Genomic DNA, 17,167 nt, shown 5'->3' on the forward strand with positions numbered 1-17,167 from the left:
GACCTGAAGTGGCTCCTCCAGATGCTGAAAACTTTTCTCACTCAGTGGCAGAAGAGAGTTATATATCATGGTGACTTTGTGGTTTCTCACACATTAAATGTAAAACATATCATTCTAATTAAAACTGTTTTAAAAATTGTATACTTAAATAGTTGAGCAACTAAAATAAGGCTTGAATGTATGATGACAAAAATCTTAGTATTTGGAAGGTATGAGATTATGGAGCTATGGGCAAAACCACCTCTGAATATGCCTTTTCCAAGAAAACTCTATGAAATTTATGAAGTCATTGTAAGTCAACAGATGATTAGAAGACACATACATAGATTGTGGTAGTTAAATTTGAATTGTATTGCCTATAGGGTTGATATTTTTTAGGTCACCTGGATGCTGAATTTTTCTAAGGGTAAGTTTTATACAGCCCTATACATAATTGTTGGTATTTCTATTTACTGTTAAGTTTCAGAAGTGCTGCAAAATGTCTTATTCCATAGATTGAAATAATAAGTCATAAATCAATAAATACTACACATCAACAATAGGTAAGATTCAAATTGCAACTTTTGTTTGGAGATTCACTAGGATTTGCATGTGCCACCTGTATATAGCTCATATTATAGAATTTTTGTGGTGCAGCATAATTCTGTTGTTTTATGCCAGAGGTGAGGAAAGTGCTACCTGGGATATATGGGCAAGCTTTGCTTTTCCCAGGACACTTAGATCCTTGTAGAATTACTGGGTAACATATTTCCAGAACAACGCTGATGGCTGCAGTAAGGGCAGAGCTAGGAATGCTCCCAGTAAAAGTTCAAATTTTAATGAGACAATTCAATTACTGGTCAAAGGTAAATCGGATGAATTCCAGTAGACTTCCTCGCCTATGTTTAGAGGATCAAGACCAGCGTGCCCACAAGTCATCATGGGTAGTGGCCTTAAACAATGAGATGTCTAAAATTGGCCTTCCTTTACAATTTTTGAATGATCTAGGACCTAGGGCAAAACAAGTGCTCATGCAACGCATTCATGATATCTATGCTCAATTGGACCTAGCAAGTATAGGTAGGTCTTCTGCCATAAAGTTTTTAGCCTCCCACAAAATGAATATTCATTTAGAACACTATTTGACTATTCCAGTTCCGTTACCCTTAAGAAGAATATATACCAGGGCCAGGTTTGAACAACTCAGTTTTATGATGCAAACTGGTTGCTACTGTAACATCCCAAGAAATGAGAGATTTTGTGTCTGGGGAGAACAAATAGTGGAAGATATCGAACATTTTTTGATTGACTGCCCAGCATATGCTGACCTTCAACACAGATATTTACATCCATTACTATCTAATTTTAGGTCCCCCAACAGAAATGATCTTCTGACAGTCCTCTTGCAAGGATAAGAAAGATCCACCATAATCAGAGTAAGCCTTTTTATCCTGAAAGCAATCAAGAAAAGGGCACATTTCCTGAAAGAAGAATCAGGAAAATAAGATTTTGACGGCAAACAGAAGGTCAGCTGCTGTCCTTCCATCTTTTTTGCCTTGTTTTTATTTATGTTGCACTTTGAAATGGTCATATGACTGGTCAAACAAATAAATTATTATTATTACTGGGTAAAATAATTCATGAGGCTCTTTGTACCTTTAAGAATTATATAGAAGAAAGAATTTGAGCAGGTGTTATTTGTCAGAATTCTGTCCCTTATTTTACCTGGAAACTCTAGACCAGGGGTCCTCAAACTTTTAAAGTGGAGGGCCGGTTCATGGTCTGTCAGATTGTTGAGTGGCCGAATTATCATTAGAAAAAAAAAACAAACGAACAAATTCCTATGTACACTGCACATATCTTATCTGTAGTGTAAACGCCCCCCCCCAAAAAAACAATCATTTATTTATTTATTTGCTACATTTATACCCCACCCTCTCTCACCCCGAAGGGGACTCAGAGCGGCTTACAAGTTGTATGTACAAACAATATATTATATTATTAGCATAGTACAATATTAGCATTATATATTAATATATTGTACTATACCACTATACTGTAATATTATTAGTAATATTACAGTACATTTAATATATCATATACAATTTATATTATTATATTATACAATATTATTATATTGTATTATTATTATTAGCCACCCTGAGTCCCCTATTGGGTGAGAAGGGCGGGGGTAGAAATACTGTAATAAATAAATAAATAAATAAATAAGTTATTATCAATATTATATGTATACACAATATATTATATTATTACCATAGCATAATATTAGTAAATGAAAGAACAATACAATATTTAAAAATAAAAACAATTTTAACCAACATAAACCTATCAGGATTTCATTGGGAAGTGTGGGCCTGCTTCTGGCCAATGAGATAGTCAAGTTAAGTAGGATTGTTGTTGTTGTGTGCCTTCATTTCAAGTCATTTCAGACTTTGGACGAGCCTAAGTCTAAAACTGAGGACGGGGGCCAAGTCAATGACCTTGGAGGGCCGCATCCGGCCCCCGGGCCTTAGTTTGGGGACCCCTGCTCTAGACCATGAAGAGGCCTTTTTTCCAATATGTAGTAATCCAGAAAGTTAATGTCTGGTCATTTCCTTTTGTTAGAAAAAAGATGCTCCTGAGTCATACTGGGTGAAGCCATCTTTGGGTTCCTCATGACAGTTGTTCACCCATGTTTTAGGCATATGCTATCTTTCAGTCTGTCTCTTTATCATTCATGAGGATGGTAAAACTGATATTTCTTATAAGGCTTTTAAAAAAGATGACTAATATATATGATAAACCAGAATGATGTAATGGTTTGAATGTATATGGTGAGCCAGATTCCTGTAGTGGTTTGAGTATTGGACTTAATGGACTATCACAGTGGAGACCAGGGATCTGTTATCCACTCAACCAAGAAAGCCCACTCGTTGACTTTGGGCAAATCACACACTGTTCCAAAAAACCCCTTATTGGGTTCACCTTAGGGTGGCTATAAGAAACAACTTGGAAAAAAAAACCCAACACCAATAGATACGATGTATATAAGTGCTATGAAGACAGTGGTGTTTATTACTAGTGCTGAGCAAATGTTTCTCATTTGTGCATTCTCAATGAAAAACACTAGATAGGGAGCTACTGTCGTTAGTTCTGTCCCCAGCAGAACTAATTAACACTTTGGTATTCACTGCAGTATGTTCTGTATTTGTAAAAACATGTTACCTGCTCACTCTAGTGCTAGGCAGTTTGATGCTGATGTTTCCAATACAGCTTTGAAAAATATTTGTATCACGTTACTCTGAAAGACAGTAAATTGATTTTTTGCAATAAAAATCCTGCAAAATCAGGAAAGTATTCAGTATTACAGCACATAGAGATGAGTCAGAATTGCATTTCTAAAATGCATGCTGCTGGTTGTCTATTTTAGTGCTTTGAAAATAACACTTGATTTAAATCTCAGTGGCTGTGATCTTGCAATATTTTGCATAAACAGGTTTGTGGACATCTATGGGGTTTAAGCAAGGGCAAGAGGGGAACTATCATTAAAAATGTACATAAGTATTAACATTCTATTTAAAATGTGTCATGTTTGCCAATATATTATTATTGCTTCTGTCTTACTTGTATCATAGTTACTGCTATTGGCTATTGCTATTTTTATTGGCCTTATATGTGACAGTCTTTAACTTCATACTATAAAAATGGAAAAAATGTGGATATGCAGGCAAATGTGGCTATTCATTGTAGGGAAGGATACCTTTCCTAGTATGAATTTGTTAGTTGGTTTAAACCAGTGGTTCTCAACTTGTGGGTCCCCAGATGTTTTGGCCTTCAACTCCCAGAAATCCTAACAGCTGGTAAATTGGCTGGGGTTTCTGGAAGTTGTAGGCCAAACCTGGGAACCCACAGATTGAGAACCACTGGTTTAAACAATAAAACAGAGAGGGTGCTATGACAGGACATTCCATTCTGAACCAGCATTGCAGTTATCTGTAAAGTTTTCATAAATTTCATTTCTAACATTAGAATTACAATGTTAGGAGAGAAAACAAACTCTTAGTCGTTTGGTCTTTCAAAACATTCAAATATTACATGTCTTTTCAAATCTTGATTCACTGGTTTTTCATACATGTTTTTCTTTCTTAAAGCTGTTTGGAGTTGGGTAACACTCAACTTCTGAAGATGGGTATAGGGCTCAATTTCCTCAGCCCATCTCAAGTCCAATGTTTTGTCTTGTTTTTCTCAAGGATATCAAGTGTGGGGCTAAATGTGTGGGCCAGGGCTCTGCATTTGCCCTGACCCACATATTTAGTGATCTTCCCATGGTGGATCACTGGCTTCTTATTCCCAGGGGTTTGCTTGGCTTAGTGTGGCTCAGGTGGAAATTAGAAATTGCCAGCCAATGGGTTTCATTCAGGTTGTGTGTGTGTGCTTGGGAGGGGCGTATATAGGCTCTGCTATCATACATACTAGAGGCAAAGCTGAAGTATTTTGGCCACATCATGAGAATACAGGAAAGCTTGGAGAAGATCATGATGCTGGGGAAAATAGAAGGAAAAAGGAAGAGAGGCCGACCAAGGACAAGATGGATGGATGGTATTCTTGAAGTGACTGGGTTGACCTTGAAGGAACTGGGGGCGGTGACGGCCAACAGGGAGCTCTGGCATGGACTGGTCCATGAGGTCATGAAGAGTCGAAAACGACTGAACGAGGAGACAAAAAAATCATACATACTTGTCAGTCCTTTTTGGACAATGAAGTCTCAGTGCATCTTTACTTGCCATCACTACTGCACAATGCTCTCCAGCAATGACAGGTCATTCAGCAGTAGATAAGTACTGTTTTCACCCCCTTTTGTGTACGTAGTTACTTCTTCAATCTATATAATCAGATAAAGTACATGGAAATTTGAAGTGGGTTGGAAGGGACATCTGGCATTTTTATATTTAGTTTTCTGTGATTTTTCACTGTTTTTGCTCCATATGTGCATGTGAAAATTCTGTAGATACACATTCTCTCAGAAAATGTCTCTTTCTCAGCTAAGTGCAGCGTTTCATCTCAAGTTTGTTACTAATTCAACAGAGTTGGTTAGCTTGCAGCCTGAGATGTCATTGCTTTTTATGTAAGGTGCTGTAGTCATCAGCAGTCATCAGAGTGGGATGGTGGGGCTTCCATTCCACCCTTGTTTGGATCAAGTGGCTTTAGTTCCTTCTTTGGTTATTTATTTAGCACAAGTTGCCTTTCAAACCCAGTTCCTTTGTCTTCCACTTTTTGTCATATTTATTTTCATTTATCAAAGGGTCACCTTTAGTTTTCCACTTCTATATTTCTTTCAGAAGGATATTTGAGTGGTGTTTTATGTAGCATCTTCCTTGTAGATTATCCTTTCACTTAAAAACATGTCAAATCCATTAAAGCAGCAACTTTAAGCCAAATACATCTTAGACCAGTGGTTCTCAACCTGTGGTCCCCAGATGTTCTTGGCCTTCAACTCCCAGAAATCCTAACAGCTGGTAAACTGACTGGGATTTCAGGGAGCTGTAGGCCCAAATCATTTGGGAACCCCAGGTTGAGAGCCACTGTCTAAGACTTTTTTTTGGCACAACAGAACTTAGTAGGGAGGCATCTCACTACTTTCATGGTCTATGTCATTAAAGTAGCAATATTTTAAACAGTGATACTCTCTTTTGCAGGTTTGACAGATGAAAAAGTGAAGGCCTATCTTTCTCTTCACCCCCAGGTACTGGATGAATTTGTATCAGAAAGTGTCAGTTCAGAAACAGTGGAAAAATGGTTAAGAAGGAAAAACCACATAGATGAAGGTAAGGTACCAATAACATTTAGAAAATCTGCTGAAATGTTCATTAATTCATTAATTGGAATTGTGTTTCTGCATGTGTCTCTAGATACTATTGGGATGTATTGCTGGGACTTCTAGTGTTTAGAGTAGCATGTTCCAAACATTTCATATTGATGACACACTTTTAACACATGCATCATTTTGTGATATCATTTGGTTTTACTAGCAAACCAGAGGTTAAACCAACCCTTTATAAGAGATACAGACACATACCTAAAATGGAAATGCAACATACCTCATGAAAACATTTCACTGATATTTCTTAAAATACATGATTTGTTGCTTATTTCACATAGACTCATTGTATTCATGCAAAATACCAACACACTGCAGCCAACATATTGACATGTCATGACACACAGTTTGAAAAGCTGTGTTCTAGAGTGCTAAATTAATTCCACCTCTGCTCTAGACTGAAATTTCTAAGGGCATATGTCAAAGACAGAACGCCACAAGATAAAAGATAACAAAGTTTATTGGAGTTACAGAACCAAAAATGCCCGTAAAAGACAAGGGCTAGGCAAACACTGGCCTTAAAAGTAAAAAGAGACAAGAAAAACGTTCAAAAGATAAACCGGATTAAACCGGAGTTTAATCCGGGTTAAATCAAAACAGCTTGCTTCAGCCTGGGAATAAACAAACAGAAGCTGGTGAACAAAAAGTTCAAAGGAATGCAACTAATTGGCAGCAGATGCTTCTCTGCTGCCAAGAGCTATGTTTGAGTAACTTAGAGGTTACTCCTCCACACAGCAGGCAATTTCCCAATACAAACACAGCAGACGAGGGCAGAAGCAGTCAGCAAAGTCCCAATCCGTTCCGAAGGTCGTAAGGCAGATGCAGACGTTTGTAGTTCACCAGTTCCAACGATAGACACAGGTAGGAGAATCCGAGGCCGTAGTCAGTCAGTCCGTAAGTCCAGAGTAAGCAGATGGCGTCCGTCAAGAAGACGACGGAAGGTCAAAGCTATTAAGATTAAGCAGAGGTTGCACAACAAAACCCCACACAATTCCTCCCGCCGTCTGAGCCCAATGTCCAGGATAACTTACGTAGTCAGCAAACGAATCACACCCGTCTTCAGGAAAACTTCCCACACAGATCCCAAGCGTTCGTCCAGATTACCTTGCCCAACGCAATTTGCTATTGCTCCCAAACCCCATTTTATGCCAGTTACAAGTCCTCATCGCTATCAGCTGTTCTCCTTAGCCCAGGCGTTTCCTCATCACTTTCCTCATCAGAACTGGAACACCTTTGACTACGCCCCACAGCATCCCCAGCTGTGGATCCCATCCCATCCCTCCAGCTTGTCCACGGGTCTAATCCTGAAGGTCCCCAATCGCCTTCCATACTATCATTGCCAGTGGCACCCAAATCCTCTCTTACACGAGTCCATTCCATGTCATCCTCTTCCGAGCTAACCATCTCTTCCTCCATTCTCTCAGTAAACCCCTCAAAAGAATCCTCGTCAGATGGTTCTGCAAAGATATCTCGCAGCCGCTTCCTTTCTCGCTCCTCGAGAGTATCTGACTCTCGAGGAGTCTTACGCCCACGTCTCCCAGTAGTAGAGCCATGAGGCTCAACCATAACACTATCCCCTCTCACAAAGGCCTCCTCCTCCGAAGGCGGAGAGACGGCAGTGATGTCCTCAGCTACAGCACCACAACGACTGGAGGTATCTAACTTTAACAGAGAACGATGGAAAACTGGATGGATTTTAAACGTAGAAGGTAAACGCAAACGAAATGCTACGGAAGAAATCTTTTTAACAATAGGAAAGGGTCCCAAATACCGTGGCGCAAACTTTCCCCCAGCCTGTTTAATGTACTTAGAAGATAACCACACTAAATCCCCTTCTTCCAACTCTTCCCCTGCCTGCCTATGACGGTCGGCCTGAGTCTTTTGCGTTGCCTTGGCTTCCAATAGTAAACGACGGGCAACATCATGCAACGCAGCCATTTCAGAGGAACGGTACACCGGGTCAGAGGAAACCACATTGGTTGACGGCGCCACACCTCCCCGCGGATGAAAACCATAAGTCAGTTCGAATGGAGTATGCTGACTAGACGTGTGCACAGCGTTGTTATAGGCGAACTCAGCCACCGGTAGCCATTTTACCCAAGCAGTGGGTTGATCTAAACAAAAACAACGTAAATATTGCTCCAACAACCCATTAACCCTTTCCGATTGACCATCCGTTTGTGGATGAAACGCTGAGGAGACGTTCAATTTAGTACCTAAACACTCATGGAAGTGTCTCCAAAAGCGTGACACAAATTGTGGAGCCCTATCAGAAATAATCACCTCAGGAGCTCCGTGCAAACGATAAATGTGTTTGGTAAACAATAAAGCGAATGTAGGGGCCGCCGGAATGGTCGAACAAGGAATAAAATGAGCCAGTTTAGAAAATAAATCCACCACCACCCAAATACATGTGTAACCCCCAGACTTAGGCAAATCAGAAATGAAATCCATGGAAATAATTTGCCATGGTCTCTCAGGAACAGGCAAAGACGACAACAACCCTCTAGGGCGCCCAACAGGCGTCTTACTCTGCTGGCAAACAGCGCAGCTATCACAAAAGCGAAGAATGTCTTGCCGCATCTTTGGCCACCAGTAGTTCCTGGTGATGAGCTGCACGGTCTTAAATCTGCCAAAATGCCCAGCCATGGGTTCGTCATGGTGGGCTCTAATAACCTCCAACCTGAGTGCCCCCACCGGTACATAGACCTGTCCCCTGCGTACCAATACTCCATTCTGATCTTGCAAGTGAGGCAGTATTGTACGATTCCCTGCTGACAACAGCATGAGTTGCTCTTGAGTCCAAACATCTTCTTTCTGAGCCTCTAAGATTTGATCATGTAACCCGATCTCATTTTCCACAACACATAAAGAGGCAGTAGGCAAAATGGTCTGGCACACTACTTGCTCATTAGTCTTAAACTCAGGCTTGCGGGACAATGCATCGGCCCGCAAGTTTGCCTTCCCTTCCACGAATTGAACTTTGAAATTAAACCTGGAGAAAAACAAAGCCCATCGGATTTGACGTTGGTTTAACTTCTTGGCCGTTTGCAAATGTTCCAAATTCTTGTGATCAGACCTGACCACGATTTGGTGCCGCGCCCCCTCTAGCCAGTGCCGCCACACCTCAAACGCCACCTTGATCGCCAATAATTCTTTCTCCCATATGGTATAGTTTTGCTCAAATGGTGTTAGTTGCCGAGAGTAAAATCCACAGGGACGCAAAGTCCCTGATGAATCTCTTTGAGACAATACAGCCCCCAACGCGTAGCTAGAAGCGTCTGCTACTACTACGAACGGTTTGTCCACATCTGGATGTATTAGTATGTTGTCTGCCTGAAAGCTAGACTTTAATTGCAAAAACGCATCGTGAGCTTCCCGCCCCCACACAAATGGCTGTTTCTTACGCAGGAGCTGCGTTAAAGGTACCGTGAGTTTGGCAAAGTTTGGGATAAACTCCCGGTAGTAATTAGCGAATCCTAAGAACCTCTGAACATCTTTCTTAGTCTTGAGCTCTTGCCATGAGTTGACTGCGTCAACTTTATGTGGATCCATTTTGAGTTCCCTTCCTGAAACTACATGACCTAGGAACTCAACTTCAGGTACATGAAAAACGCATTTAGAAGCCTTAGCGAAAAGCCCATTAGCCCGCAGACGATGTAGTACCTGCTTAACATGCTGACGATGTTCTCTTTCATCCTTAGAAAAAATTAAGATATCATCCAAATAAATCACCACAAATTGGTCAATTAAGTCTCTAAATACATCGTTTATGAACCTCTGGAAGACCGCAGGCGCATTGCAAAGTCCGAAAGGCATTACACGGAACTCGTGGCATCCGAAACACGTGTTAAATGCCGTCTTCCATTCATCACCTTCCCGTATTCTAATCAAGTTATACGCCCCCCGCAGGTCAAGCTTGGTAAAGACCTTAGCCCCTTGCACCCTCGATAGTAATTCCGAGATTAAAGGTAGCGGGTACCTATCCCAAATGGTGTGTTTGTTAAGGACCCGGTAATCACAAACCAACCTGAGGTCCCCTGTCTTTTTGGCAACAAAGAACACAGGAGCAGCAGTTGGAGAGCTAGATGGGCGAATAAACCCCTTAGCTAAGTTCTCATTGAGGAACTCTCTTAAAGCTTGCCTTTCTGGTACTGTCAAGGCGTACAACCTTCTTGCTGGCAATTTTGCACCTTCCGCTAGTCTAATGGCGCAATCGTATGGTCTATGCGGCGGTAGCTTATCCACTTCCTTCTTACAGAATACGTCTGAGAATTCCCCATACTCAGCAGGCACTCCCTCCAAATCAAGCTGAGTAGGGTTTAGAGTAAAACATTCCTGCCTCCTAAAAGTTATCTTACGCGTCACCCAGTCCACTTGTGGATTTACTAAAGCTAGCCAATCCATTCCCAGGATCACATCGTATCTGGGTAAGCTCGTAATATCCCAAACAAACGTTCCCGTTACTCCCTGTACTTCCCACATTATTTCTGAGGTCTCATGGTTAACCACCCCAGTCTCCAATAGTCTCCCATCCGCTCCTTCCACCCATACGTCGCATGCTTTACGCACTACAGGAATGCCATGCTTCCTAGCAAATTCAATATCCACATATGAGACCGTAGCCCCTGAGTCCAGCAGTGCCAAAGTAGAAACAAGTTCTTTTCCCCCAACAGATAACGAAATGGGTACAAAGACATGTTTCTTCCCCTCAGTTGACTGCTTTAAAAGCCCTAATGCGTTGGACTCACGTCGCACTAGGGCTGGCCTTTTCCCGAAAGCTGGGAAGGTTTTACATTACAATTTCTGGCGAAATGCCCAGCATTTCCACAATACAAACACAACCCCAGTTGCCTCCTACGGTTCTTTTCTGCTATAGACAGTTTTTTAAACACCCCGAGTTCCATAGGCTCGTCCCCCTTTACCACAGGTACCTTAGATTCAAACATAGGTGGCGCACACATTGCTCTAGATTGTTTACGGGACTCGAACCTGGCGTCCAAACGCAACACTTTAGATATTAAGGCATCCCAATTTTCTGCCGGCTCCAAGCGTGCCAATTCATCCTGGAGGTAATCATTTAAACCAGCAGTAAACAAAAGCATAAATGCATTTTCCCCCCAGTCTAACTGATGACGGTACGAATTAAACTTATTTAAATAATCCAAAACAGTCCCCTTTCCCTGTTTCAACCGATACAGAGCCCAACTAGCATTCTCCGTACGGAGGGGATCCCCAAAAGTGTCAGTTAGTAGTTTTTTGAAATCACTCAAATTGTCCTTGACTGGGTCATTTCCCAAAATCAAATTAGTGGCCCATTGTCCTGCAGGACCAGTCAACAAACTCAAAATAAATGCCACCTTGCTAGTGTCCGTAGGAAAAGCTTGTGCACTAAGCTGGGAAAAATAAAGTTCAATTTGTGCCAAAAAAGTTGGCAGTTTGCTCCTAGACCCATCAAAGCGTTCGGGAGTCATAACATGTCCTTTAGCTGGCTGTGCTGCTTGCGCAGCGTAAAAAGCAGCCTGTAATTGATCAAAACGAGCCTTTAACTCCTCCATTATCTTCTTGACGTAATTAACTTCTACGGAAAAACTTTTTTTTATGGGCGTTGGGCAATCTGTCAAAGACAGAACGCCACAAGATAAAAGTTAACAAAGTTTATTGGAGTTACAGAACCAAAAATGCCCGTAAAAGACAAGGGCTAGGCAAACACTGGCCTTAAAAGTAAAAAGAGACAAGAAAAACGTTCAAAAGATAAACCGGATTAAACCGGAGTTTAATCCGGGTTAAATCAAAACAGCTTGCTTCAGCCTGGGAATAAACAAACAGAAGCTGGTGAACAAAAAGTTCAAAGGAATGCAACTAATTGGCAGCAGATGCTTCTCTGCTGCCAAGAGCTATATTTGAGTAACTTAGAGGTTACTCCTCCACACAGCAGGCAATTTCCCAATACAAACACAGCAGACGAGGGCAGAAGCAGTCAGCGAAGTCCCAATCCGTTCCGAAGGTCGTAAGGCAGATGCAGACGTTTGTAGTTCACCAGTTCCAACGATAGACACAGGTAGGAGAATCCGAGGCCGTAGTCAGTCAGTCCGTAAGTCCAGAGTAAGCAGATGGCGTCCGTCAAGAAGACGACGGAAGGTCAAAGCTATTAAGATTAAGCAGAGGTTGCACAACAAAACCCCACACAATTCCTCCCGCCGTCTGAGCCCAATGTCCAGGATAACTTACGTAGTCAGCAAACGAATCACACCCGTCTTCAGGAAAACTTCCCACACAGATCCCAAGCGTTCGTCCAGATTACCTTGCCCAACGCAATTTGCTATTGTTCCCAAACCCCATTTTATGCCAGTTACAAGTCCTCATCGCTATCAGCTGTTCTCCTTAGCCCGGGCGTTTCCTCATCACTTTCCTCATCAGAACTGGAACACCTTTGACTACGCCCCACAGCATCCCCAGCTGTGGATCCCATCCCATCCCTCCAGCTTGTCCACGGGTCTAATCCTGAAGGTCCCCAATCACCTTCCATACTATCATTGCCAGTGGCACCCAAATCCTCTCTTACACGAGTCCATTCCATGTCATCCTCTTCCGAGCTAACCATCTCTTCCTCCATTCTCTCAGTAAACCCCTCAAAAGAATCCTCGTCAGATGGTTCTGCAAAGATATCTCGCAGCCGCTTCCTTTCTCGCTCCTCGAGAGTATCTGACTCTCGAGGAGTCTTACGCCCACGTCTCCCAGTAGTAGAGCCATGAGGCTCAACCATAACAGCATATATGGCTACAGATATCAAAATATAAAAATGAATAATTAGCCTTGAAAGGTTCAAATGAATATCCTATAAAATACTCATAAATGTATTGGTTCTAAACATGCAACTTAGGCAGATTCTCCTTTAGAATTTGCTGGTTACTCATTCTGAGTATCAGAAAAATCAGAAAAATATGTGGTCCATTTTCTGGCTACTCATAAATAGGATTTTGACTCATTTCAACTTTCACCTTGAGGTTTAAAATTAAATCTATTATACATTTACGTTTTATTTTCAATGTTATCAGTAATTATCAGATAACATTTTTAATAAACTGCTCAGCATATGTTCATACCAAAATCCTGTCCCAATTTTGGCAGGAATGTCCCACTGACCATACAATTTTTACCATCTTGTACTGCTACGTGGATCATGTTTATGGTTTTAATGTAAGAGGTAAAGTTTTCCCCTGACATTAAGTCTAGTCCTGTCTGACTTTGGGGGTTGGGTGCTTATCTCCATTTCTAAGCTGAAGAGTCAATCATGTGGCTGGCATGACTGCATGGAGCACCGTTATCTTCCCACCGGAGCAGTACCTATTGATCTACTCACATTTACATGTTTTCAAACAGCTATGTTGGCAGAAGCTGAGGCTAACAGTGGGAGCTCATCCCACTCCCCAGATTCGAACCACCAACCTTTCAGTTAGCAAGTTCAGCAGCTCAGCAGTTAAATCTGCTGCGCCACTGGGGGCTCTTAAATGTAGGTGAAACTAAATATGAGGTCAACTAATATTGCCAGTTGTCACTAACAAGATCTACTCCCTCTTGATCTCCCAGGCAATGTGAATAAAGTACAGTTCATAGCATGCATTTGGTAAAGTAACAGTAGAAGATCTGTCAAGTGTTCTGTTTCCTTTAAAAAAGTAAAGCTTCAAATGACAGGAGATATCCTTGCTCCTTAGAGGATTAACTTTTCTGCTACCAATGGTGTACAAAACTTACTATCCTTTGTCTCAGTCCCCACATGACCAAGAAGGGGACTGGCCTCTTGCATTACTATACTTCCATACTAACTAAATAACAGAAGAAACAACATTTGATCGAACACTGTCACTTTACTTCTCCTATATGATTTTAAAAACATATTTTGTTTGGTGAAGAGACCAGTGGAGCTTTGCATGAAGTCTTTTGGGTGTTTTGGTTAGCCAATAAGGGTACCACTGTCTGGTGGATTTTATTGTATTTATACATCCTAGCTTGATGAAAGGAACTTAAGACTCCATTCCTCCAGTGTTGACTATTCAGTGTATATGTCAAGACTAGCGAGACGTATAAGAATATGAGTACATTTTTTTACAGATAGCACTGTCTGTTTTAAAATAAACAGGCTTTATCTGTTTTTTTCCTCCTTTTTCTGAGTTGTGGATTATTCACCAGTTAACAACTGGGAAAGTTGAAAAGCCAAATGAATGAGAACAGGCATGACATGAAAATTGATCACTGTTTGAGACAGACCTTTCAGGCTTTTGTGTTCTGAAATTTTGCCTTTGTAATTTCCTAGTTAATTAAAGCCTTATTCGGCCTAGGATGCATACAGCTGGCCTCTAGAACTTAAAACTTATGATTTGTTTAAGTTTGCTTGCATGTCAAAAGCAGCCAGTTTTTCCAGTACATCTAGAAATATACGATTAATTTTGGGATGTTACATCTTCTTGATAGTTGGCTAGAATTCTCAGCCATAAAGATACCTGATGAAGGGCCTTCCTTTCACTCACAGGCCAGGCCTGTTTGCTTACCAAGTTGCAAGCTTCTAACAGGATTGATTCCCAAGCCGTTGCAACACATGGCTTTTGCTTGCTTTGAATTTTGTTTTGAAAGGAGTTTACTTCTTATAAAGGAAGGAAGGGCACCATATCAGGTAGGAACAGGTGCTAGGCTTAATTGTGCACCTGTCCTAAAACATGAGAGAAGGACATTCATAAGAGGAGGAAATTTTTTCTGCCCATTTAGCTTCTTGGACTAAGCATTTCCTCTTCTAAGCATTTCCAGAATGGGAAAGAAGCTGGTGCCAAAGCAAAAGAGATAATAATTTTCTTACTTTCTCATCTTCGGGTTTGAAGTAATGTGGTTTCTTGACTATAAAACACGGAGGCCAGGTGAACGGCAGTTTTAAAACTAGTTTATTGATTGCATTAAAACATTGATTAAAACCTACATAAAATGAAAGTTGAATAAAAATTCAGAAAAATAAAACTACAAAGACAACACACAAACCCAAATCCAAATAAAGTATAAATATAACTGATACTTACCTCACAACCTATTAATAACCTAAAATATCTAAATAGAAAAAACATGACTTGCAGATATTTCAAATCCTATTATCTCACCTCTCTCTGTCAAGAGTCAGACGCCAGTTAACAAACAAAACAGAGTTTATTCCGAAGATAAGCCAAAAATAACACAAACACAGAACGTATCCTTGAAACACTTCACTTATCAGTGTTTCAAGAGTAGTTTGGACAAAAACAACTCAAAATCAAGCCACGCTATTTTCCCATGCTGGCATTCAATAAAAACTAAAAGTCGCTTCAATTCAGCTTTGGAGAAACAAATAGGGTTGACTGCAAGAAAATATGCAAAATAAACGAAGGCTTAAAACCTTCCAAAAGCTGCAGAATATAACTGAAAGTGCAAAAGCCTCTTTTGGCTTCAAACCGTTTCTGAAAACAGACAGCCGGCTCTGCGGATTTAAAGGGACAGTTCCCAAAAGAAAAACAGCAAAGTGGCTTGAAAACAAACAAACTAGAAGAGCAGTAAACTGCTTCCACGGTGCAGATAAAGCCGAAAGCTTCAAAGGGATGATGAATAGCCGTCGTCAAGAGAATCCAAGGTCAGGTCGGGAGGCAGCAGCAAATTCCGAAAGGCAAACCAGTAGTCAGAAGCCGGGAGTAGTCGTCAGTCAGAGGGCGTAGACAGAAGCCAGGTCAAATTCAATCCAAAGTCCGAAGAGGGTGCAGTCATCCAAACCAGGTCCACGATAAGACACAGCGAGAGCCAAGCCAGATGGTATCAGCAGCTAGAAATAGTAATCAGAATGCAGTCCAGGGAAACCCACACAGTTTCATCCCTCTGCTGCAAAGCAGTCCCAGATAACTTACATCCAAATCACAGTCCAAGTCCAGTCTTCACGGAAACACAGAGATCCCAATGGCGCCTCAGCAACACCTTGCCACACGCAAAGTGCATTGGCCAGACATTCCCATTTTATTCCCCTTCCTCCTGGGTGACCAAACACTCACACCCAAACACCAGGTGTCCCAAATCTACTCAGAGTCCGAACTCCACACAGCTAGAGCTCGTGGATCCGGAGTACCTAGCAATTCATCGGAGTCCCAATCATCCTGCCCACACTTAGCCCCATGAACACTTAAAGAACCATCCTCCCTTCTCCAAGCATCCCAAGTGGGATCAGCTCCTGCAGAAACCCCAGGTTCAGTAGTATCCATAGGCCCCAAATCCCCAGACATCTCCGGTGGCTGTGCCCATTCAGTGCCCACTTCCCCAGCCACCACCTGTTCCTCAGCATCCATTTCCCCAAACTCCCCATCTGAATCTTCCTCAGAAGATCCCCCATTGAGCTCTCTAAGTCGCTTCCTGCGCAACTCCTCCAGTGAACCCTCATCACAAGGGTTTTTTCTTCCTCTTCAAATCCCATCACCATCAACCATAATCCCCGAAGGCGCAGTCACAACACTCTCTACTGAAAAAAACTGCAGATCCAGACCCCATGGACCCATTGTATCTGCCATATAAGAAGGCAACTACCATTACTCTTATCAGATCCAGAAGTGGAATATGACAAAAAGCAAATTATTGTACTGAAGTGCAGCATTGCTATCTAGGTAGAAACAAAATACGTTCCTCCTACCTTGAGCAAGCAACTCCTTCTTTTCCTATGCCAGGCATAGGATGAGGTCAGAAAAAGGCCATAACTGCAGTGCTGGGGCCTAATCTTTGATATAAAGGTTTGATGGAGAAGGATGGGAGCTGCTAGGTTCTCTTCCCTTTTCCTCCTTTCTCCTGTTTCTTTTTCCGCCTGTAGCAGCATTTTCCAGCTTCAGGGAGATAATGTTAGTGCCAGAAATTCAAATAACATACATACATGCTAGAAATAGATCAGATTAAAATAAAATTGAATAAGACTTTCTCCTACATGAAATGGCTATTGACTACTTTCAAGGGCTTCCTTTCATTCTTTTCAGGTTGGCAATAATTCGTTTAAAAAGTAGATTCCAATACAATGAGGCAGTATCATTCCCATTCTTTTCAGCACCAGGTGACAGCCTTTTTGTTTAACCAGGTGTTTTAAATAACTTCTGCAGGTTCTCAGTGTTGAAATTTATTTTAATTCTGGGGTTGCTTGTCAGTGTTAAAACATTGTTTTGGCATGACAGCTTTGTTCATAGTTTTGTGTTTACATTGTTTTATACTTCCTTATTGTATGCTGTCTGGAGAACATTATCCTATGGAAGACCATACAAGTATCTTTAATAA

At 41.4% G+C, this 17,167-nt stretch overlaps 1 protein-coding gene across 13 annotated transcripts in view; it reads left to right on the forward strand.

Annotated features, from left to right (window-relative positions):
- pde10a (phosphodiesterase 10A) overlaps positions 1-17,167 on the forward strand; it is a 360,355-nt gene that overhangs the window by 274,175 nt on the left and 69,013 nt on the right. For 12 of the 13 annotated variants that reach the window (XM_062976372.1, XM_062976376.1, XM_062976339.1 and 9 more), the window contains one exon: positions 5,676-5,804. In XM_062976372.1, the coding sequence (XP_062832442.1) occupies positions 5,676-5,804 (129 nt within the window). Of the gene's footprint in view, positions 1-1,485; positions 1,506-5,675; positions 5,805-17,167 lie in introns of those variants that run through there. The other variant, XM_062976380.1, reaches the window with a different exon arrangement.

This window comes from Anolis carolinensis, chromosome 1 (genome assembly GCF_035594765.1).
Source record: "Anolis carolinensis isolate JA03-04 chromosome 1, rAnoCar3.1.pri, whole genome shotgun sequence".
Lineage (NCBI taxonomy): Eukaryota > Metazoa > Chordata > Lepidosauria > Squamata > Dactyloidae > Anolis > Anolis carolinensis.